General features: G+C 41.2%; 1 protein-coding gene across 17 annotated transcripts in view; it reads left to right on the top strand.

Moving 5' to 3' along the window:
• The window catches only part of fggy (FGGY carbohydrate kinase domain containing), a 346,341-nt gene that overhangs the window by 175,984 nt on the left and 144,237 nt on the right, over nucleotides 1-26,120 (top strand). For all 17 annotated transcript variants that reach the window (XR_011888007.1, XR_011888000.1, XR_011888001.1 and 14 more), the window contains exons 7-8: nucleotides 2,222-2,350; nucleotides 20,963-21,066. Coding sequence is in view for 8 of the 17 variants with exons in the window: in XM_072273806.1 (XP_072129907.1) it covers nucleotides 2,222-2,350; nucleotides 20,963-21,066 (233 nt within the window). In the remaining 9 variants the exon portion in view is untranslated. The remainder of the gene's footprint in view (nucleotides 1-2,221; nucleotides 2,351-20,962; nucleotides 21,067-26,120) is intronic.

Here is a 26,120-nt window from a genome sequence, read left to right as displayed (position 1 = left end):
CACACTGAGACTAAGGTTGTTGTTTTCACTCCGTTTAACAAGCCTCTCTACCTCCTCTCTGTATGCTGAGTCATCATTGTTACCAATGAGACCAGCCACTGTAGCATCATCAGCAAACTTAATGATGTGATTTGAGCTGAATCGGGTAGTGCAATCATGAATCAGTATCATGAATAGCAGAGTACTGAGCACTCAACCCTGGGGGCACCAGTGTTCAGCATGATGGAACTCAAGGTGTTGCTGCCAACTTGGATTGACTGCGGTCCTTCAATCAAGAAGTCCAAGATCCAATTAGAGAGGGGAGTTAAGTCCCAACAAGGACAACTTACCCACCAGCCTCTGAAGGATGATTGTGTTAAATGCCATGCTGAAATAAATGAACAACATCCTGGTGTATGAGGCATTGTTTTCTAGGTGGGACAGGATAGAGTGGTGGACCAAGGCTATGGCATCATCAGTGGACTGGTTTGAGCAGTAGGCAAACCGGAAATGGTCCATTGTAGCTAGAAAGTGGGACCTTATATGATCTGTTACCAGCCACTCAAAGCACTTCAGGATTGTTGAAGTCAGCACCACTGGGCAGCAATCATTTAGGTCAGTTACCGTAGTTCTCTTTGTCACCAGAATGATAGTGGCTGCTTTGAAGCCTGAGGGCCATTGGGCTCTTTTAGAGAGATATTAAAGATGTCCGTTAAGACAATGTCTACAGCCCCACCCTAGCCAAATTTCTACCTTATCTCTAAAAAAAATTTCAGTCAAATTGGTGAGATATCATTTCCCAATCATAAAACCTTGCTGATTATCTTTTATCCGTTCTTGTCTTTCTAAGTGCTGGTATATCTTATCCCTCAGAATCTCCTTCAGGAACTTTCCCACCATTGATGTTGGACACATCAAACTGTTGTTATGCATCACTTCTTCAATAAAAAATGCTCATTACAATGTACAAAAAATAAATTTTGTATTTGCTGGTAGCCCGCACATCCTATTGATTGGAATTTAAAAAAAGTAGCATGGTGGGATTTGAAGTCCTGATGAAGGGTTTTACTTTGAACTGTTGACTGTTTATTCCCCTTCATAGATGCTGTCTTGCTGAGTTTCTCCAGCATTTTGTGTGTGTTGTGTGAGATTTGAACTCGTCTCTTTGGATTACCAATCTAGTGCCATTTTCATGACACCGCATACACTGCTAATATTACAAGGAGTTTCTAAATTTTTAAGGAAGTAATTCCTTTAGATAATGTTAGATAATTTCTGGCATTTAGCTAGGTGTTTTGTAACAAAGAATATCATCTGTGTCGGATTTTGCTGAAGAATAAGTGGGCAATATTACAGCAGCCAAAATAAAACAAAATAGGTTCATGAAAAATATATTGTCGAGTGATGGGTAAGCTATAACTTGGCCAAGATAGTGGATTTAAGAAATTTCAGTATACTGTTTGAGGTCTGTAGCTGCCAACGATTTCTGATGGAAAGTGCACACCCATGCTTGGTGAAGACAGAATGAAGCTCAGTTTTGAGCAATGCACACAAAATGTTGGAGTTACTCGGCAGGTCAGGCAGCATCTATGGAGGGAAATGAGCAATTGGCATTTCAAGCCAAAACATTTTGTGTGTGTTGCTCAACATTTCCAGCATTCGTAGAATCTCTTCTGTCTCCCTGAAGATTGATTTTGATGCATTGAGGGGATGAATACTTTGTGGGTTATCATTATCTAATTTCAAATGAACAACGCCAATTGTGAAGGAACCAGGTGCTGCTGAAAATATGAAACCATGCCCTAATGAGAAATAAATACTTCAGACAACAGGTGACCTTTTGAAAAAATAAAGATAATGGTGGGTAAAATGACAAGTGACTGCTATACATTATAAATTGAGTTGAGGAGGTTAGTGTCTCTGCTTCACAGCCTGCATGATTTTTCTTCGACTAATATAATATTATATTATTTGGATATAGGGTTTGCATGTCCTGTATTTAAAGTGGAACTAATAATTATGTTTCCAGTAATCTAGGCATTATTTTGTTGCAAAACACTTCAGGAATTCAAAGGTTAAGGGAGGTTTTGCATGAGAAGCAGGTGCGAATATCCAGCTTATGCATTTCAAAAATGTTGACATCAGTAAGTTTTAACAACTTGTCTAAATGCACCTGTCTCTGGTCTACATGAGTATGATGTTTGTTCTGCTACCCACAAATTTCTTTTTCTGTCTGATCCAGGGAATCATGTGTTGTCTCCTGGAAGCCGAGTCGGAAATGGCCTGACATCAGTTGCTGCTCAAGAACTGGGATTACCCAAGGGAACTGCTGTGGCAGTGTCTTTGATCGATGCCCATGCTGGAGGTTTAGGTACTCTTAAAAGTAGCAGATGCGAGCTAATTAGTGAAAGATTTTAATATTATTTTTAGGAACATTATTTTATTGGATCATTTCATCAGCTATATTTTTCATTGATTTTAAGGAAATTGTTCTTTTTAATGATGGCGCAATATTAAGAAAAGAATGAAAGCTGAAAGTGTTATATAACAGAATTAAAATCATGGAAAATCTGGGAAGTATAATGGAACCATACTTTCCAAATGTTATTAGATGTTCAGTTATTTATCCCTTTCAAGATCAATGTTGCTGTAATCATATGCTATAGGCTAAGAGGAATGACAGCAAAAACAGATGCATTTAGTAAACACTTTGTTGCCATAATGGAGAGATTATAGGTTCTGAATGAAGGTTCGAGAATGGATTGATGTTCCTCATAATCTTGATGAAATTGAAGCACATATGCAGACGTGTGAACTTATGTGTGGTCCACAGCTCTGGAAGAACTTAAGCTTTTAAATTGCTTCGTACATGTTTATATATCTGTTATTAATCAAATAACATTATATGTGCTTTCACTGAGCCATCAATACAGGCAATATATACTTTGAGTATCTTTTCCATTTTTGCTGCAATCAAAAAATCAGTTACAGATATCTTCAATATATTTATTTGCTTTGACACTGCTTAGTAACATGTATTTGCATTGAAATCTTTTATGTCTAAAAAGAGCTGTCCTCATGTACTTTCTGTCATCTTCAGCATCTGACAACTACAAAGACTTGGATAGCTTTTCCCATAATTTCTAGGTCACCACTGCAATATGTTTCTCTGTAATCAGATCTTTCCCAGGCACCACCAGGGAAATTTGCCAGGTAGTCCAGACAGCAGATCATTTCTGTATAAAGCAAGTGACTGATGCCTTGAATACAGGAAAACACCTTCAAACTTTCCCAGTAGAAAGATGATATTAACTCGAAAGGGTACAGAATATTCATTGCCTGGCAGACTTTACAAGTTCATTCAGACTATTATATATAGAACAGAAGCAGCTTTCAAAGCTGCGTACTATAACTCCAATGCATAAATCAAAGACAGTGCTCCACTTGTTAATACATTAGAATTTTTGTGCATGTCAATGTATGTTATAAGGAAAATCCATGATTTTTTTTTAATTTGTCAGTAATTCACAAGGCCTGACATCTTTAACAATTCTCAGAGAATGATTACTGGTAGACCAGTACTATTTTTTTGTAGCCTGGGTTCTTGATTCAGTTTGAACCCCCTACCCCTCACAGAATAGCAGACACAGTGATGTCCATTGTTAGTGCACCATAGTGATGTTTTGCAGTGACATTTTTTATTTATCTGAAATTGTCCACACAAGCTACACACAGTTAATATTTATTGATTCAAAGATAATTGAGAACATGGTGAGAAAGATGAGACTCAAGGTACACAACAGAGTGTGAACATAAGATTAACATGGACTGAGCGAATTCAAAGATGTGAAAATTGATTTGGAATTGTGAGGGGTTGCAATTTTTCTCCAAAATATGTTTTATTGCACTATATTTAAGCTAACATGGAACAGAAAATAAGTTTGGGGAGAATGAGTTTTGATATGAGAGAAACTGTAATGTTCAAGGACATTACAGCAGCAGACAGAGTAAAAGGAGTTAAGTAGAATTAATAGCAAACAATAAACTGTTGGAAGAATTCAACAGGTGAGATGGCAATTGTGGAGGGGAATGGATAATTGGCATTTTGAGACAAAACCTGCCGTCTGGACCGAAAGAGTAGCAGGGAGATAGTCAGTATAAAGAGGTGAGGTTGCCTGTGTAGAATCCAGACAGGAAGTATGTGTGAGGCCGGTGTTCTGTGCTCCGTCTTAGATGTTGGAAGTTCTGGAGACTCCCAGCCTCCCAGATGGCCACATCTGTGCCAGGTATATCGAGCTGCAGCTCCTTAGGGACCGCGTTAGGGAACTGGAGATGCAGCTTGATGACCTTCATCTAGTCAGGGAGAGTGAGGAGGTGATAGAAAGGAGATATAGGCAGGTAGTCACACCGGGGACTTGGGAGACAGATAAGTGGGTAACAGTCAAGAGAGGGAAGGGCTGGAGTCAGATGCTAGAGAGTACCCTTGTGGCTGTTCTCCTTAACAATTACTCCTGTTTGAGTATTGTTAGTGGGACAGCCTACCTGGCAGAAGCAACAGTGGCTGCATGTCTGGCACAGAGTCTGGCCCTGTGGCTCAGAAGGATAGGGAAAGGAAGAGGATGGCAGCACTGATAGGGGACTCTATAGTTAGGGGGTCAGACAAGCGATTCTGTGGGAACAGGAAAGAAACATGAATGGCAATTTGTCTCTCAGGTGCCAGGGTCCAGGATGTGTCTAATCGCGTCCATGATATCCTGAAGTGGGAAGGAGAACAGCCAGAGGTCGTAGTACATATTGGTACCAACGACGTAGGTAGGAAAAGGGAGGAGGTCTTGAAGACAGACTACTGGGAGTTAGGAAGGAAGTTGAGAAGCAGGACCTCAAAGGTAGTAATCTTGGGATTACTGCCTGTGCCACGTGACAGTGAGTATAGGAATAGAATGAGGTGGAAGATAAATATGTGGCAGAGAGATTGGAGCAGGGGGCAGGGATTCAGATTTCTGGATCATTGGGACCTCTTTTGGGGCAGGTGTGACCTGTACAAAAAATATCCTGACAGAGAGGTTTGCTAAAGCTATTGGGGAGAGTTTAAACTAGAATTGCTGGGGAGTGGGAACCAAACTGAAGAGACGGAAGAGGAGATGGTTGGCTCACAAATCGAGAAAGCATGGAGACAGTACGAGAGGGAGGATAAGCAGGTGATAGAGAAGGGACGCTCTCAGACTGATGGTTTGAGATGTGTCTATTTTAATGCAAGGAGTATCATGAACAAAGTGGATGAGCTTAAAGCGTGGATCTATCATGGTCTGGTCCATGAAATCCACATTCCAGTTCATGGTCCGGTTCATCGAACTTATTCCGGGTTTTCCTGTTTTCCCTTGTTCCATTGGCTGTCTTAATTGAGGCACCTGATTCTTGTTTTGGGCTGGCACATAAATACCTCTGCAAACCAAGGATTCCCTGCTGGACTGTTTCCTTCCCCTCCCCATCTGATTCCCTGACAGTTTCCTCAGAGGTTTCCTCGGCAGTCATCCTGGCCCTGCATCCAAGAAAGGGTCCCGGCCCTGCGTCCTAGGAGGGTCCCTGCTCCGTACCCAAGAGCCTAATCAAGCCGAGTCCAAGAACCGAGCCAAACCTAGTCCAAGAACCATGTCCTGTGCTGGAGTACCTGGCCCAGTCCGGTGCTGGAGTTCCCTCGTCCTGTGCTGGAGTTCTCTCGTCCAGTCCAGGAATCCCTCGTCTAGTCCAAGTACCTCGTCTGGTCCAAGCCTAGTCCAAGAACCTTGTCCTGTCCAAGTCAAGGATTTGTGTTCTCGTCCTGTGCATGTGCCTCGTCCTGTGCACGTCCAGTCCTGTAGCCTAGCCACGTCTTGTCCTCACCTGAATCTGGGATCCAAGCCTGAGTCAAGACCCAGGTTCTGGAACCCTGTCCAGTCTCTGGCCCAGAGTCCTAGCCCAGGCTCCCAGTTCCAAGTTCCTTGTCCTGGTCCCGCTTTCCTAGTCTTAGTCCTAGCCCAGGCCCAGTGTCCTTGTCTCGTCCAGGGCCTGTGTCCATGTCCAGCGTCTTTTCTTCCTGACTCCCCTTGCTTTCTTGATAAACCTTGGCCTGTTCCTAGTATTTCAGTGTCTGTGTCTTGCATTTGGGTATGCTCCCAACGCCCCCTTATGACAGGATCAGTACTTGGAGCTATGATGTTGTCACCATTACAGAGACTTGGATGGCTCAGGGACAGGAAGGGGTCAATAACTCTACTGGGTGTTTTTTATAGACCTCCCAATAGTAACAGAGACATCGCGGAGCAGATAGGGAGACAGATTCTGGAAAGGTGTAATAATAACAGGGTTGTTGTGGTGGGAGATCTTAATTTCCCAAATATTGATTGGCATTTCCCTAGAGCAAGGGATTTAGATGGGGTGGAGTTTGTTAGCTGTGTTCAGGAAGGTTTCTTGACACAATATATAGATAAGCCTACAAGAGGAGAGGTTGTACTTGATCTAGTATTTGGAAATGAACCTGGTCAGGTGTCAGATCTCTCAGTGGGAGAGTATTTTGGAGACAGTGATCACAATTCTATCTCCTTTACCATAGCATTGGAGAGGGAGAGGAACAGACAAGTTAGGAAAGTGTTTAATTGGAGTAAAGGGAAATATGAGGCTATCAGGCAGGAACTGGGAAGCATAAATTGGGAACAGATGTTGTCAGGGAAATGTATGGAAGAAATGTGGCAAACGTTCAGGGGATATTTGCGTGGAGTTCTGCATAGGTAAATTCCAATGAGACAAGGTAAGGGTGGTATGGTACAGGAACCGTAGTGTACAAAGGCTGTTGTAAATCTAGCCAAGAAGAAAAGAAAAGCTTAGAAATCGTTCAAAAAACTAGAAAATGATAGCGATCTAGAAGGTTATAAGGCTAGCTGGAAGGAACTTAAGAATGAAATTAGGAGAGCCAGAAGGGGCCATGAGAAGATCTTGGCGGACAGGATTAAGGAAAACCCCAAGGCATTCTACAAGTATGTGAAGAGCAAGAGGATAAGGCGTGAGAGAATAGGACCAATCAAGTGTGACAGTGGAAAAGTGCGTATGGAACCAGAGGAGATAGCAAGGGTACTTAATGAGTACTTTGCTTCAGTATTCACTGCAGAAAAGGATGTATGAATGACTTAAAGCAGACTGAATATCTTGAACATATAGATATTAAGAAAGGGGATGTGTTGGAGCTTTTGGAAAGCATCAAGTTGGGAAGGTCATCGGGACCGAACGAGATGTACCCCAGGCTACTGTGGGAGGCGAGGGAGGAAATTGCTGAGCCTCTGGGACGAAATGGGAGAATGGATCAGCTCATGATAAAGAAGAAATTTTCGAATGGAAAAAGAATGCAACCGTGGCTGACAAGAGAAGTCAAAGCCAACGTTAAAGCAAAGGAGAGGGCATACAAGGAAGCAAAACTTAGTGGGAAGACAGAGGATTGGGAATTTTAAAAGCTTACAAAAGGAAACTAAGAAGGTCATTAAGAAGGAAAAGATCAACTATTAAGGGAAGCTAGCAAATAATATCAAAGAGGATACTGAAAGCTTTTTCAAGTATATAAAGAGTAAAAGACAGGTGAGAGTAGATATAGGTCTGATAGAAAGTGATGCTGGAGAAATTGTAATGGGAGATAAGGAGATGGCGGAGGAACTGAACAAGTATTTTGCATCAGTCTTAACTGAGGAAGACATCAGCAGTATACCGAACACTCAAGGGTGGCAAGGAAGAGATGAGTGTGCAGTCACAATTACGACAGAGAAAGTACTGAGGAAGCTGAATAGTCTAAAGGTAGATAAATCTCCCGGACTAGATGGAATGCACCCTCGTGTTCTGAAGGAAGTAGCTATGGAGATTGCGGAGGCATTATCGATGATCTTTCAAAAGTCGATAGATTCTGGCATGGTTCCGCAGGACTGGAAGATTGCAAATGTCACTCTGCTATTTAAGAAGAGAGCAAGGAAGCAAAAAGGAAATTATAGACCTGTTAGCTTGATATTGGTGGTTGGGAAGTTGTTGGAGTCGATTGTCAAGGATGAGGTTACAGAGTACCTGGAGGCATATGACAAGATAGGGAGAACTCAACATGGATTCCTTAAAGGAAAATCCTGCCTGACAAACCTATTACAATTTTTTGAGGAAATTACAAGTAGGCTAGACAAGGGAGATACAGTGGATGTTGTATATTTGGATTTTCAGAAGGCTTTTGACAAGGTGCCACACATGAGGCTGCTTAACAAGATAAGAGCCCATGGAATTACGAGAAATTTACATACGTGGATAGAGCATTGGCTGATTGCAGGAAACAGAAAGTGGGAATAAAGGGATCCCATTCTGGTTGGCTGCCGGTTACCAGTGGTGTTCCACAGGGGTCTGTGTTGGGGCCGCTTCTTTTTACATTGTACATCAATGATTTGGATTATGGAATAGATGGCTTTGTGGCTAAGTTTGCTGATGATACGAAGATAGGTGGAGGGGCCGGTAGTGCTGAGGAAACAGAGAGTCTGCAGAGAGACTTGGATAGATTGGAAGAATGGGCAAAGAAGTGGCAAATGAAATACAATGTTGGAAAGTGTATGGTTATGCACTTTGGCAGAAGAAATAAACGGGCAGACTATTATTTAAATTGGGAGAGAATTCAAAGTTCTGAGATGCAACGGGACTTGGGAGTCCTCGTGCAGGATACCCTTAAGGTTAACCTCCAGGTTGAGTCAGTGGTGAAGAAGGCGAATGCAATGTTGGCATCCATTTCTCGAGGAATGGAGTATAGGAGCAGGGATGTGATGTTGAGGCTCTATAAGGCACTGCTGAGACCTCACTTGGAGTACTGTGGGCAGTTTTGGTCTCCTTATTTAAGAAAGGATGTGCAGATGTTGGAGAGGGTACAGAGAAGATTCACTAGAATCATTCTGGGAATGAGAGGGTTAACATATGAGGAACGTTTGTCCACTCTTGGACTGTATTCCTTGGAGTTTAGAAGAATGAGGGGAGACCACATAGAAACATTTCGAATGTTGAAAGGCATGGACAGAGTGGATGCGGCAAAGTTGTTTCCCACGATGGGGGAGTCTAGTACGAGAGGGCATGACTTAAGGATTGAAGGACGTCCATTCAGAACAGAAATGCGAAGAAATTTTTTTAGCCAGAGGGTCGTGAATCTATGGAATTTGTTGCCACAGGTGGCAGTGGAGGCCAAGTCATTAAGGCAGAGATTGACAGGTATCTGAGTAGCCAGGGCATCAAAGGTTATGGTGAGAAGGCGGGGGAGTGGGACTAAATGGGAGAATGGATCAGCTCATGATAAAACGGTGGAGCAGACTCGATGTGCCGATTGGCCGACTTCGGCTCCTTTGTCTTATGGTCTTATGATCTTTGCATCATCAATGGGGATAGGAGAGGTTCCAGAGGGTTGGAGTGTTGCAGGTGTTGTTCCCTTATTCAAGAATGAGAGTGGAGATAGCCCAAGAAATTATAGACCAGTGAGTCTTACTTCAGTGGTTGGTAAGTTGATGGAGAAGATCCTGAGAGGCAGAATTTATGAACATTTGGAGAGACATAATATGATTAGGAATAGTCAGCATGGCTTTCTCAAAGGCAGGTCATGCCTTACGAGCCTGATTGAATTTTCTGAGGATAGGATTAAACACGTTGATGAAGGAAGAGCAGTAGATATAGTGGATATGGATTTTAGCAAGGCATTTGATAGGGTACCCCATGCAAGGCTTATTGAGAAAGTAAGGAGACATGGAATCCAAGGTGACATTGCTTTGTGGATCAGAATTGGCTTGCCCACAGAAGGCGAAGAGTGATTGTAGATGGGTTATATTTTGCATGAAGGTCAGTGACCAGTGGTGTGCCTCAGGGATCTATTCTGGGACCTCTACTCTAAGTGATTTTTATAAATGACCTGGATGAGGAAGAGGAGGAATGGGTTAGTAAATTTGCTGATGACACAAATGTTGGGGGTGTTGTAGATAGTGTGGAAGGCTGTCAAAGGATACAGCGGGACATTGATAGGATGCAAAACTGGGGTGAGAAGTGGCAGATGAGTTCAACCCAGATAAGTGTGTGGTGGTTCATTTTGGTAGGTCAAATATGATGGCAAAATATAGTATTAATGGTAAGACTCTTGGCAGTATGGAAAATCGGAGGGTTCTTGGGGTCCGAGTCCAGAGGACACTCAAAGCTGCTGCACAGGTTGTCACTGTGGTTAAGAAGGCATACGGTGCATTGGCCTTCATTAATCATGGGATTGAGTTTAGGAGCCGAGAGGTAATGTTGCAGCTATATAGGACCCTGGTCAGACCCCACTTAGAGTACTGTGCTCAGTTCTGGTCGCCTCACTACAGGAAGGATGTGGAAACCATACAAAGGGTGCAGAGGAGATTTACAAGGATGTTGGCTGGATTGGGTGGCATGCCTTTTCTCTTTGGAGTGACAGAGGATGAGGGGTGACCTGATAGAGGTGTATAAGATGATGAGAGGCATTGATCGTGTGGATAGTCAGAGGCTTTTTCCCTGGGCTGAAATGGCTAGCACGATAGGGCACAGTTTTAAGATGCTTGGAAGTAGGTACAGAGGGGATGTCAAGGGTAAGTTTTTTATGCAGAGAGTGGTGAGTGTGTGGAATGGGCTGCCAGTGACGGTGGTGGAGGCAGATACAATTGGGGTTTTTAAGGGACTTCTGTATAGGTACATGGAGCTTAGAAAAATAGAGGGATTTGGATAACCCTAGTTAATTTCTAAGGTAAGGACATGTTTGGCACAGCTTTGTGGGCCAAAGGGCCTGAATTGTGCTGTAGGTTTTCTATGTTTCTGTGTTTCTAGAGGTGGTAAGAGATGGCTAGCAATATGTGGATCCATGTGAAGAGGGATGAATGGCAGATGGTGTCTGGTGAGGAGGGGTGGGCAGATGTTGAAGATAGAGACAAAGTTTGTTGGTGATAAGTGAAAACAAGAAAAGGCTGCAGGTTATGGAATATGATATGAAAGGAGGGTGAAGAGTGAAACCAAATAAGGGAGGAATGCTGGACAGATGTGATCAATGGGGGAACTGGGATAGAGGATTCAGTGGGTGGAGGGTACGGGTGAAGGGCAAATAGAATAAATGGTGAAAGGGAAAGAAACTAGGTAAGAGGGGGCTGGTGATGGTTTTGGAAAAAAGGGAGATTATGAGAGGACCTGGATCAATAAAGAAAGTGAAGAGCAGGTTATCTGAAATTGGAGAACTCAATTCATGCCATCAAGTTATAGATTACTCTGGTGGAATATAAGGTGCTGTTCTTTAGGACATACATTCAATATAATTGACCTCTTATGCATGCCCAAGGACCTCCATGTCAAATGCATTAAAGAACCTGACAAATTTTATGAACTGCACAATCTGTGTAGTGATTTTCTTTTAGATTAAATTAAAGTAATATATTTTTTCACAAAAAAACTTATTGCAATGCCAAGAAATTTCCATGTGCCTGGACATGTAAAAATGAACGATTAAACAGTGCATCTGGATGTTATACACTCTTTAAGTGACAATAATCATAGAAACGTTTCACAGAATCATAATACTTGTTAGTTTTGTTCTAAATTGTGGAGAGTTTATTCATTGCTGGAATTTGATCTCAGTTGTGTCTCATTCTGTATTGTATCACTTAAAAGTATTAAGTGTTCAAAATAACGTGACCAAGTGTAATGTGAAACAAAGCTATCCACTGGCCTTGGGTTATATTGTTCTTAATGTTTCTGAGTTCTGTTATCAAGGTTACTGACTAAGATTTGGTTTCTGTCCCAGAATGATTCACCCACAGACACATTACTCACAGAGTACCACTTGTTTGAGGGACTCACCCTCTGTCTGTGTTACTGAGGAACAGAGCTCCCTTTCCTATCTGCATATCTCAGACAGGATGCAGAGGCATAGAATATTACCACAGATAACTGCCTGCAGGGACTGGTACTACCATCTGGGATTACAAAGAATGGAACATTATTTCAGGGGACTTTCTTTGAAAAAAACCTGCTTAATTTACATGCTTCATGCTTTAAATAATGTCTATTAATAATAGTTTATAAAATCTCCCATGTGCAACCTATTCTTTTTTATTTATTTTTGCATGTTTCTCTTTGTTTTTAATGCATCCTTAAAATTGCTTTTTTTTTGCCCCAAGTTCAAGCAGCACTGCTGAGCCAAGGCAATAAAAATTGTGCAGGGACCGGAATGCATACTGACAGCACTTGGAATTTTTGTTTGTTATTTGGCATAACAATTAGGCTGTACTCAATCTTCCTGAGCACAAAAACATTAAAATTTCCAAAGTAGGGGTTGAATCAACTTTTCTTTTGCCAATATTTTGTTGCTTTGGAGCATTTACAGTGTTTCATACCGCACTGAGTTGCAAGTTTTATTTCCTTTTACTCAAAAGTAGGTATTAGAACATAATGTTTTGACTCCTATTGGATGAGAAAGAGAAAATTTTACAGGGTTTGTCTGATCTCTGTTAAAGTGAATTTGCTTTAAAATTGAATAATTACATCAATCCCAGTGCCGTGGATGGAGGAGAAGCCTCAAAGGAGAGAGAAATTGCGAACTCCAAGAGGGAGAATTTGCTTGAGGATAGAATGATTCATGGCATGACACTGCAGATGTCAGGAATATGTAGTAGATATCAAATGCGTAAACCATGTGTAATAGGAGCCGAGCCTTTGCTGGTATTTAATAAGGTTCTTAGAATCAGAATCAGATACGTTATCATTGACGTAAGACATAAAATTTATTGTTTTCTGGCAGCAGTACAGTGCAAAGGTATAAGAATCTGTAAGTTATAGAATTAAATAAATAGTGAGAAGAAAAGGAATAAAAAATACTTGTAGGTTCATGGACTGCTCAGAAATTTGAGCCACCTCAGTATTCAATAATCCTAACAATCATCATGATTATGAGACTGGAATTCAATACCAGAAGAGATGAAAAAAATCAGTATTTATCACTCTTCCTAAGAAACCTGGACCAATAGAATGTGAATTACATAGGACTATAAGTTTAATGAGTCATATCACCAAGATACTTCTAAGAACTTTGATGACAAGAGCTAAAAGTAAGATACAAGCTGAAACAGGCAAAGAACAATGCGGTTTTGTGAAAGACAAAGGTACAAGAAATGCAATATTGATGTTAAGGATACTATCAGAACGAGCTATTCAAGTGCAAAAAGATGTGTTTGTTTTATTGACTACACAAAAGCATTTGATAAAGTGAAGCGCAATAAGTTATTTGAAATATTACAGAAAACTCTTGATCTAGATTCGAAAGACCTCCGCCTGGTCAGAAATCTATACTGGGAACAAACTGCCGCTGTAAGAATAGATGGAGAAGTGAGTCAGTTTACGAAAATCAAGAGAGGCGTTAGACAAGGGTGTGTTCTCTCCCCTGATTTATTTAATGTGTACAGTGAAACAATATTACAAAAAATAAGAGACATCTTGGGAAGCAATGTTGGCAGTGAAAACATCAATAATTTCAGATATGCAGATGACACTGTGTTAATTGCAAGTATGGAGAAAGAACTACAATACTTAATTGATATAATTGTTGAAGAAAGTGCAAAAGTGGGTCTATCTGTCAACTGCAAAAAGACAATGTATGGTGATATCCAAAAAGAAGGAGAATCCTATCTGCAGGCTGAGAATAAATGGGGAAGACATAAAACAAGTACAGAACTTTTGCTGCTTAGGAAGCTGGGTGACATCAGATGGCAGGTGCGACTTGGACATCAAGAGAAGAATAGGGATGGCAAAAAACACCTTTACGAGAATGAAGAGTATACTGACCAATACTAAACTAAACATGACAACCTGCCTCAAAGTACTGAAGTATTACGTTTATCCAGTTATGTTAAATGGCTCAGAATGTTGAACAATATCTAGTAACATGAGGAAATGAATTGTAGCAGCAGAGTTGTGGTTTTTGAAGAGGATGCAAAGAATATCATGGAAAAAACGAATATCTAACGAGGATGTCATGAACAGAGCAAACACAAAAAGAGAAATAATGTATGAGATCATGAAAAGGCAAGGTAACTTCATTGGACATGTGATTAGGAAAGAGGAGTTAGAATGCTTGGTAATTATGGGAAAGATTGATGGGAAGATAGCAAGAGGAAGACAAAGACAAATGCTGATGGAGACAGCAACCAGAGAACTGGAAATGAACGCCAATGAATTGATCCACTTGACCCGAAACAGGAGTGTGTGGGCCATGGCAGTCAAAGCTCAGACTGGGCACGGCACCTGATGATGATGAACAATCATCATATGGAATATAATCAGTAACTGGACAGCCACAGCTGATAGGAGCAGAATATTCCAAAGGTTTGATTATACTTCAAGTGAACATATCGTATCTTTCCCCACCTCAGTCCTAGGTACCTGGTTACTTATTGTGAGATTGAAATTTGAGCTCATAAATAAGTATTTCGATGTAGTACTCGGTACCTAGTCAATGCACCTACTCCAGCTAGAAAGCCCATCAAAATTAGGTAATTTACTATCTGAGTAGAAAATTCGGTTTGAAACAAATTCTTAAGGGAATTCTAAGACTTTTCTTCTTCTTCATAGGCAGTCCCTAGGAATTGAGGCTGGCTTGCTTTGATTTTAATTTTATGTCCGCACATTTGGTTGATGATGTCAATGTTGGAACAGCTGACTTCCACAGATAGGGCAGGAAGTACCCAATGGGGGGACAGGTGGATAGCCTTTGAGGTGTTCTCCTTCCACTGCTCACGCAGGCCTTCTGTGTGCTTGCAATGCAAGGACTTGTAGTTCAAAGTACCACACAGAAAGCTGCTTCTTCACTTTAAGTGGTTGTGGATCAGAGACTCTCAGGAGTTAGTGTGATGTTGCATTTCTCAATGGAGACTTTGAGAATATACTTTATTCTTTTTCTCTGTCTGCCTGGGAATCTCCTCCTTCGATAGAGGTCAGAATGAAATATCAGTTTTGGCTGTTGGATGTCAGGCATTTGAATGACTTGTCTTGTTCAACAGAAACAACTGAGTACAATTATTAATTTGGAATTTTCCTTGGTAGCGAATACTGCTGTCGGCATACTTATCCTTCCAATAATTTTGGATTTAACAGGGTTGAACATCTACCAGCAGAAAGCCAAGTGAAAATCCCAAGCTACTGTAGAGCATTTTTTGTTCGTTCTAAAGTGGGAGGGTGTGTATTGCGTGGTTGCTAAAGCTTTGGTGTGATGGGTGGAATAGAAGGAAGTGGGTCAGCAAACAGTTCTCTTACATGTCATGAATAAATGTATGCTGTTTATGAAATGAAAAGAAAAATTTTCCTGCAACACTTGTTATATATGAAATAGGGGTAATAGTAATATTGCTATTACCGCAGTTGTCCACAGATAGGTTTTTGTTGACTTAAATGGCAACTACATGATTGTGAGCTTTTTTGTGTATTTAGGTAAATTTGCAAATTTACTTACAATGAAGAACCCCCACCCAAACATTCAATTCACAAGGAAATAATTCAAGAAAGAGAATGTTGATGAAGCCTGTGAAATTGATGTAGTATTAATAGGCTTCCAGAAAGTTTTTGATGAAATGCCGTGGGATAAAAGGCAACATGTAAAAGCAGTTCTCTTATGGAGTGAGAAGGGAAAATCAACTTGAATAGTTGATTTTCAGACAAAATTATTTAAATTAAGAAATTTTGTGAGTATAGAATAGAAAGTAAAAAGATTTCAAGAGGATGAGGACACAGTAAGTTAGCAACAGCAAAGCTGATGGGATATAGAATGGAAAAGTGTGAGGTTACGCTAAACCAGGTAAGCATAGGATTTGTTGAGTGATAAGTGCTTGTACATGAGCCAGAATGCAGGTGCAATGCTTGGTTAAAAGTGCAAATGATATGTTAGCCGTTATCATGGAATGATTCAAGTGCCAGAGTAAGTAAAGCTGTTTTGCAATTGCTCAGAAAATTGGTGAAACTGCACTTGGAGTATTATGTGTAGTTTTGGTTTATTTACCTTAAGGTCTTATTTGCCATGGAGGGAGTACAGTGGAGATCTACCCGACCAGTTCCTCGGATCCTGGGTTTGTTGTATGAGCAGTTAAGCAGGCTGAGTCAGTATTCTCATTAGTTCAGAAGAATGGTCGGATATCTCATAGGGCATGTCAAATTGTCAAAGGATTTGACAGGCTAGATAGAGGAAGGATTCCTAATTTCTCTGGCTGTAGGCTAGGATCAGGGAATGTAGTATAGGAACATCTGGCAGCTCTTGGGCTGTATTCCCTGGAGTTCAGGAGAATGAGGGGGGAATCTCATAGAAACATTCTGAATCTTAAAAGACCTGAAAAGATTAGGTATGGCATAGTTATTTCCCATGGTAGGGGATTCTAAGAGAAGATGACACGACTTCAGGATTGAAGGACATCCTTTTAGAAATGAGATGCGGAGAAATTACTTTAGTCAGTGGGTGGTAAATCTGTGGAATTTGTTGCCACGAGCGGCTGTGGAGGCCAAGTCATTGGGTGTATTTAAGGCAGAGATAGATAGGTTCTTGATTAGCCAGGGCATCAAAGGGTATGGGGTGAAAGCAGGGGAGTGGGGATGACTGGAATGAATTGGATCAGTCATGAAAGAATGGCAGAGCAGACTGGATGGCCCAAATGGCCTACTTCTGCTCCTATATCTTTTGGTCTTATGGTCTTATAGCATGAAAATAGACCATTAGGAGATGAAGAGAATGTTTTTTTTCACTTGAAGGGAATTCTCTACCACAGAGGGTTGTGAGACTCAGTCATTATCTTCATTCATATTGTTAGGTTTTGAGATACTATAGCAACTAAGCAAGATGGGAGTAAAGCTGGAAAATGACCAACCAAAATTTTAATGAACGTCAAGTTCACAGATATGTGTCGCCTACTATTCTCTTATTTATTATGGAACTCCCAGGGGCTGAGTACGTCCCTGAATAAACATTAATAACCTGGATTTGGATATATATGGATAATTTCAAAATTTTCAAAGAAACAAAACATGGAAGTATAATGAGTAATTAGTTTCAAAGGCTCAAAGGTTCTTTTATCATCAAAGTATACAACTCTGAAATTCTTCAATGGAACAGGCACATCAACCCTCAAATCTCTCCTCCCACACAAAAAATGAGCGAAAGGGAACAGGAACGTCGACTCTCAAATCCCTCCTTCCGCACAAAACTACAAACAAAATGGATCAGGCACATCAATCCCCAATCCTTCCTCCCACCCAAATAAACAAACAAAATTAATCAGGAGCATCAACCCCAAATTCCTCCTCCTGCACAAATATAAAACAAGAAGATCAGGCAAAAAAACAATATTAAAACTATAAGACTGAAAAAAAGAGTCTGTAGTCAAAGTACACACCGAAAATGCAGAAAAGAACCTGGGCAAAGCTCTCTGGATGCAGAAGCAGGCTGTCCCTTCTCCAGTCCAGAGCAAATGATCAAAAGACAAGCAGGCTGTGCTGACCCTCTACACTCGATTTGATGCTTCTGTCTCCCTCATTGCTTTAATCGGTGAATAATGGAAGCTATAATTGGTGAAATGGAGCCAAACATTGGCTTTTGCCTTGTCCTGCAGCCTGCCCGCTGCGAGGTTCGTGCAGGCTGCCTCTGCTTCCCAGAATCCTCTCGGAGGCTGCAGAGTGCTAGAACACCCAAATGATCTCCAAACTTCTGCCCTCGACTTAATGTTTCAACCAACTTCGTGGCTTTAGTCAGTGAACAATGGAAGCTATAATTGATGAAATGGGGTCAAACATCGGCTCGCACCATCCTACAGCCTTCTCGCCACGAGGTTCGCTCATGCTGCCTATGCCTCCTGGAATCCTCTTTGAGACTACAGAGCACTGAAACACCCAAATGATCTCCAAACAGCAAAATACTGGCTTTAGTAGTTCCAGAATCACATTCAAAGTGAGAAACAAACATAAAAGACATAAAAGAAGTACAAAAAAGATGGTTTCATGATCTATGTAGAAGATGTCGACCAAATGAGCATTGTACACAGGCACCATCTTGACCGGAATTAGCAGAATATTGATAGGCTTCGAGAGGATGCAGATTTCCTGATGGAATGGGCAAGCCTGTTATAACTGATATTTAACATAGTTATTTAGTTATATACAATTGATTACTTTTGGTAAAAAAGGATTGGCAATATAATGTAAAGAGAAGAGTTCTAAAGTAGAAACAGGATCAGTGAGATCTGGTGTTACAGGTACATAAATCTTTGGAGGATTCATTAAAATGTGATTAAACAACATAATCAGAAATGTGAACAAAAGATGTGACAAAGTTATGCAGAACCCCAGGTTTGGCAAATTGAGAAATGATCCCATTGAAATATGCAAGATTTTGAGAGGTGTTCCAAAGATAGGTGTGGGAACCCTGGTAACAAGGGACATGTAAAGGAACCCTTAGGAGGCAGTGATCATAATATGCTTGAATTCATACTACAATTTGAGAGGGAAAAGCACAAGTCACATGTATCAGTATCACAATGGAGTAAAGCAATTACAGAGGCACGAGAGAGGAGCTTGCCCAGGTGGATTGGAGAAGGACACTGGCAGGGATGACAGCAGAGCAGAGATTGCTGAAGTTTCTGGAAATAGTCCACAAGGTGCAGGATAGATATGTCCCACGGAAGAAAAAGTTCTCAAACAGCAGGGGTAGGCAACTGTGGCTGACAAGGAAAGTTAAGAACTGCTTGAAGCCAAGGAAAGGGCATATAAGGTAGCAAAAATGAATGGGAAGTTATATGATCTTCCAGTTTTCTACATCAAAAAATTAGGTGAGTTGGTAAGGTAATATACAGTATTGCACTAGAGGAAAGTTGGCATAGTAATTATGAAGGGAATGAATACACTTCAGCTTCAGAATTTTGGTTTTTAATTTTTTAGTAAGTTGTTAACAGGTTTTAGAATTTTTCCTTTGATATGACATGATACACAATATTTTGTAGGTTAGCTCAAAAGATCCTACTTCAATATATTTTAAATTCAGAAAAGACAGTAAAATGTGAAAGTAGTTGCAGGAGCCGAATACATTTTCGAGGCACTGTATATAGTGCCTTCATAAACTCAGAACATTTCTAATCTCTTTGCAGCCAATGAAGAATACAATATATTGTACAAAACTATATAATATCTATGCAAAAAGTATTGTCATTATTGGAATGTGCCCAACAAACTCCCACAAAAGAGCACTGTTGATAATGACCAGATAATATGTTTTATTTATTGAAGGATAAATATTGGCCATGATATCTGATTTTAATAATTTAATTACAAAGCTCAGGTACCAATGTCTTCCAAACTTTCTCGGTTATGAGAAATTGGCTGAAGTTTTTTGAAATATGTTATTCAAATACTGTCCACAAGTCTCTAAGCTTAATGCATTCATAATCATAATATCAGACTTGAACTCTTCATGTCAGTGGGCTATCTGTGACACAGCATTCTTCATATATCCCATGACAAGACTGCCAACACAAACACCCTTTACGTTTGCTATATACAAAAGAACATCTAATAGTAATCACAAACCGGCAATGTCCTGAAAAGTCCTTTGAGAATCAAGCACAATGTGAGCACAGTAGCGTAGCAAATAGTGCTACTTCCTAGCAGTATATGTGACAAGGGTTCAATCCTCACATCTACTTTTGCATGATTTTTGTAACTTTTCATAGTTGTACGTGTGGTTTCCCTAGGTGCTCCAGTTTCCTCTCTTACCTCAAATTTGTGTTCTTTGGTGTAAATTACATCCTGTAAATTATCCCTTTGTTGACTGGGGAAAGAGGATGTTGAGAATAGGAGAATCAGAGGGAAGTCAATGAACATCTGAGAGAAAATAGATTACAAAGGAAATTTATCAGGGAATGGGGGTTATTTGGATTGCAGGCATAGATACAGAGGGATGAATGGCCTTTTTCTGGGTCAAAAAAGATAAAATGGGTTTGCTATTCATTTGGAACGGATGGAGAATTTAACCCATTACTTTACAACAAAGAGCAAGGATTTTTGACATTGCCATTGAGCATCTCACATTTTTTTGCATCAGCTTTCACTGTGGGAGATATTTATTTCTCCCTTACAGTTTTCAGGATCTTTTGGTTTTTCTTATATCATATTTCACAACATGGCTTCTGCAAATTCAAAGTGTTTTTTGCAATGAGAGATTCAATTAAGGAGAGTAAACTGTATTACAAAATGAAAGTTTGACAGTCAAAAAATTGAATTATAAGACAACTTGAATGATATGACTAATAAATAAAATACCGCATATTTTCAGGGAAAATATTTCCTATCCATTGTTTATATAGGTATATCCAATGTTACCTACTTGCAGTTGATAAACCAGAATATTACTCATTAAAAATACAGGAGATCTTGCAGATCCAAGAAATCCAGAGCAATACACACAAAATTCTGGAGGAAATCAGTACGTCAGGCAGCAGCTATGAAAGTAAATAAACAGTCGACCTTTCGGTCCAAGAACCTTCATCAAAGCTCGCATTTGTCTTGAAAAATATCCTTTATTGTTTGACTTATATATTTAATATGCGTACTAAGATATTCAGGCAAATTATACTTGGAGCATTGAGATTATTTTGGGATGTTGACACCATTGCTACTCGAGTTTATTTTGCCCTTTTGTCTACTTATGTTTCTGGTGAAATGCCCTTATTGTACCATTCTTTTGTGTTGTAACTCTAGATTACTGTGAAAGATGTTAGTGGAATAAAAGTTGTCCAAAATCAAAAAAGTAGGGTTGGTGTAGAAATATAATGTTCAGCGTTGATATGGTGGGGCCAAATGGTCTGCTTCTGTGTTGTATGAGTGTATATATTTCAACAAAATTTTATCAGTTAATTATCTGTTTTTTGGGTAATGTGTTTTGTATCCATAGGTGTGATTGGAGCAGATGTAAGAGATTCCAACTTGCCTTGTGAGAACAAGCCAATAACTTCAAGGCTTGCTCTCATCTGTGGAACATCCTCCTGTCACATGGCGGTAAGGAATTTTATAGTGATGAAAAACTAAATCTAATATCAGAATCAGAATCTGAATCATGAAATTTGTTAACTTAGCAGCAGCAATTCAATGCAATAAGTAAATAAAACATACAAACATAGAAAACCTACAGCACAATACAGGCCCTTCGGCCCACAAAGTTGTGCCGAACGCGTCCCTACCTTAGAAATTACTAGGGTTACCCACAGCTCTCTATTTTTCTCAGCACAATGTACCTATCCAAAAGTCTCTTAAAAGACCCTATTGTATCTGCCTCCACCACCATTGCCGGCAGCTCATACCACGCACTCAGCACTCTCTGCGTAAAAAACTTACCCCTGACATCTCCTCTCTAGCTAGTCCCCAGCACCTAAAAACTATGCCTTCTTGTGGCTGTCATTTCAGCCCTGGGAAAAAAGCCTCTGACTATCCACATGATCAATGTCTGTCATCATCTTATGCACCTCTATCAGGTCACCTCTCATCCGCCGTCGCTCCAAGGAGAAAAGGCCGAGTTCACTCAACCTGTTTTCATAAGGCATGCTCCCCAATCCAGGCAACATCCTTGTAAATCTCCTCTGCACCCTTTCTATAGCTTCCACATCCTTCCTGTAGCGAGGCAACCAGAAGTGAGCACAGTACTCCAAGTGGGGTCTGACCAGGGTCCTATATAGCTGCAACATTGCCTCTCAGCTCCTAAATTTATTTCCATGATTGATGAAGGCCAATACACCGTATGCCTTCTTAACCACAGAGTCAACCTGCGCAGCTGCTTTAAGCGTCCAATGGACTCGGACCCCAAGATCCCTCTGATCCTCCACACTGCCAAAAATCTTACCATTAATGCTATATTCTTCCATCATATTTGACCTGCCAAAATGAACCACTTCACACTTATCTGGGTTGAACTCCATCTGCCACTTCTCAGCCCAGTTTTGCATCCTATTAATGTCCCACTGTAACCTCTGACAGCCCTCCACACTATCCACAACACCCCTAACCTTTATGTCATAAGCAAACTTACTAACCCGTCCTTCCAGTTCCTCATCCAGGTCATTTATAAAAATCACGAAGAGTAAGGGTCGGGTCTCAGAGCAGATCCCTGAGTCACTCCACTGGTGACCGACCTCCATGCAGAATATGACCCGTCTACAACCACTCTTTGCCTTCTGTGGGCAAGCCAGTTCTGGATCCACAAAACAATGTCCCCTTGGATCCCACGCCTGCTTACTTTCTCAATAAGCCTTGCATGGGGTGCTTTATCAAATGCCTTGCTGAAATCCATGTACACTACATCTACTACTCTTCCTTCATCAATGTGTTTAGTCACACACTCAAAAAATTCAATCAGGCTCGTAAGGCACGACCTGCCATGACAGAGCCATGCTGACTATTCCTAATCATATTATATCTCTCCAAATGTTCATAACTCCTGCCTCTCAGAATCTTTTCCATCAACTTACCAACCACTGAAGTAAGACTTACTGGTCTATAATTTCCTGAGCTATCTCTACTCCCTTTCTTTAATAAGGGAACAGCATCCGCAACCCTCCAATCCTCTGGAACCTCTCCTGTCCCCAGTGATGATGCAAAGATCATCGCCAGAGGCTCCCTCGCCTCCCACAGTAGCCTGGGGTACATCTCGTTCAGTCCTGATGACTTACCCAACTTGATGCTTTCCAAAAGCTCCAACACATCCTCTTTCTTAATATCTACATGCTCAAGCTTTTCAGTCTGCTGCAAGTCATCACTACAATCACCAAGATCCTTTTCCATAGTGAATACTGAAATAAGATATTCATTAAGTACCTCTGCTATTTCCTCCGGTTCCATACACAATTTCCCACTGTCACACTTGATAAGTCCTATTGTTTCACATCTTATCCTCTTGCTCTTCACATACTTGTAGAATGCCTTGGGGTTTTCCTTAATCCTGCCCGCCAAGGCCTTCTCATGGCCCCTTCTGGCTCTCCTAATTTCCTTCTTAAGCTCCTTCCTGTTAGCCTTATAATCTTCTAGATCTCTAACATTACCTAGCTCTCTGAACCTTTCATAAGCTTTTCTTTTCTTCTTCACTAGATTTACTACAGCCTTTGTACACCACAGTTCCTGTACCCTACCATCACTTCCCTGTCTCATTGGAACGTACCTATGCAGAACTCTACACAACTATCCCCTGAACATTTGCCACATTTCTTCTGTACCTTTCCCTGAGAATATCTTTTCCCAATTTAAGCTTCCAAGGTCCTGCCTGATAGCCTCATAATTCCAATTAAATGCTTTTCTAACTTGTCTGTTCCTATCTCTCTCTAATGCTATTGTATATGAGATAGGATTATGATCACTATCAACAAAATGCTCTCCCACTGAGAGATCTGACACCTGACTAGGTTCATTTCCCAGTACCAAATCAAGTGCAGTTTCTCCTCTTATCTACATATTGTGTCAAGAAACCTTCCGAAACACACCTAACAAGCTCCACCCCATCTAAACCCCTTGCTCCAGGGAGATGCAAATTGATATTTGGGAAATAAAAATCTCCCACCATGACAACTCTGTTATTATTACACCTTTCCAGGATCTGTTTCCCTATCTGCTCCTCGATATCCCTGTTACTATTGGGTGGCCTATAAAAAACATCCAGTTGAGTTATTGATCCCTTCTTGTTCCTAACCTCCATCCACAGAGACTCTGTAGACAATCCCTCCATGACGTCCACCTTTTCTGTAGCCATGACACTATCTCTGATCAACAGTGCCATGCCCCCACGTCATTTGCGTCCCTCCCTGTCCTTTCTGAAACATCTATAACCCAGCACTTGAAGTAACCATTCCAGTCCCTGAGCCATCCAAGTCTCTGTAATGGCCACCACATCATACCTCCAAGTACTGACTCGTGCTCTAAGCTCATCCGCTTTGTTCACAATACTCCTTGAGTTAAAATAGACACATCTGAAACCGTCGGTCTGAGCGCGTCCCTTCTCTATCACCTGCCTATCCTCCCTCACACACTGTCTCCAAGCTTTCTCTGTTTGTGAGCTATCGACCTCTTCCCCAGTCTCTTCAATTCAGTTCCCACCCTCCAACAATTCTAGTTTAAACTTTCCCCAGTAGCCTTAGCAAACCTCCCTGCCAGGACATTGGTCCCCCTGGGATTCAGGTGCAACCTGTTCTTTTTGTACAAGTCACACCTGCCCTAAAAGAGGTCCCAATGATCCAGAAATATGAATCTCTGCCCCCTGCTCCAATCCCACTGCTATGCATTTATCCTGCACCTCATTCTATTCCTATATTCACTGTCACGTGGCACAGGCAGTAATCCTGAGATTACTACCTTTGTGGTCCTGCTTCTCAACTTCCTTCCTAACTCCCTGTAGTCTGTTTTCAGGATCTCTTCCCTTTTCCTACCTATGTCATTGGTACCAATATGTACCAAGTCCTCTGGCTGTTCTCCCTCCCACTGCAGAATATCATGGACGCGATCTGAAGCATCCAGGACCCTGGCACCTGGGAGGCAAACTACCATCCGAGTTTTTTTTCTGCGTCCACAGAATCGCCTGTCTGACCCCCTAACTATAGTGTCCCCTATTACTACTGCCTTTCTCTTCTTTTCCCTACCCTTCTGAGCCACAGGGCCATACTCTGTGCCAGAGGCATGGCCATTGTTGCTTCCCCCAACAGTATTCAAACAGGAGTACTTATTGTTCAGGGGGCAGCCACAGGGGTACTCTCTAGTACCTGACTCTTCCCTTCCCTCTCCTGACTGTTACCCACTGGTCTGTCACCCACTGGTCTGCCTCCCACTGGTCTGTCTCCCATGGTCCCAGTGTGACCACCTGCCTATAACTCCTTTCTATCACCTCCTCACTCCCCCTGACCAGATGAAGGTCATCAAGCAGCAACTCCAGTTCCTTAACACGGTCCCTTAGGAGCTGCAGCTCAACACACTGGGTGCAGGTATGGCTATCCAGGAGGCTGGGAGACTCCAGGGCTTCCCACATCTGACATTGAGTGCAGAACACTGTAATACAGAGGGAAAATAAATAAATAAATTAGAGTATACTTGTCTTGAATAGATTAAAAGTTGTGCAAAACCCGAAATAATATATATTTTAAAAGTGAGGCAGTGTTCAACTGTTCAATGTCCATTTAGCAATCAGATGGCGGAGGGGAAGAAATTGTTCCTGAATCGCTGAATGTGTGCCTTCAGGCTTCTGTACCTCCCACCTGATGGTAACAGTGAGAAAAGGACATGCCCTGGGTGCTGGAGGTCCTTAATATTGAATGCTGCCTTTCTGAGGCACCACTCCTTGAAGATGTCCTGTGTACTTTGTAGGCTAGTACTCAAGATAGAGCCGACTAAATTTACAACCCTCTGTACCTTCTTTCAGTCCTGTGCAGTAGACCCCCCACCTCCCATACCAGACAGTGATGCAGCCTGTCAGAATGCTGTCCATGGTACATGTATAGGAGTTTTTGAATGTATTTGTTGACATACCAAATCTCTTCAAACTCCTAATGAAGTATAGCCACTGTCTTGCCTTCTTTATAACTGCATTGATATGTTGGGACCAGGTGAGATCCTCAGAGATCTTGACACACAGGAACTTGAAACTGCTCACTGTCTCCTGATCCCTCTATGAGGATTGGTGTGTGTTCCTTTGTCTTACCCTTTCCTGAAGAGTGAGTAGTTTCAAGTTCCTGAAGTCCACAGTCAGCTCTTTCGTCTTACTGACGTTGAGTGCCAGGTTGTTGCTGCGGCATCACTCCACTGCGGCATATCTCGCGAGTTAATGATTGACCATCTGTGTTCACCAAAATAGAATGAAGGTATTTATGCAATAGTTTATCATTCAAATATTTAATCAGCTAACCACAAGCAATTTTTCTAACAAGTAAATTAATGTATTGTAAATTCAAAATTTGACTATGTACTATACACTTAGCTAATATATAAATTTAATTTTATAATACAGTATACAAAAGTTTGAAAATGTATAGGTGGCAAAAAGCAGCTACAACTGATGCTTACCTTTCTTAACAGTTTGCCAAGAC

Source organism: Mobula birostris, chromosome 12, assembly GCF_030028105.1.
Source record: "Mobula birostris isolate sMobBir1 chromosome 12, sMobBir1.hap1, whole genome shotgun sequence".
In the NCBI taxonomy this organism is placed as follows: Eukaryota; Metazoa; Chordata; class Chondrichthyes; order Myliobatiformes; family Myliobatidae; genus Mobula; species Mobula birostris.
Note: the sequence above shows the minus strand (reverse complement) of the source record. Positions and strands in the feature narration are given on the sequence as shown.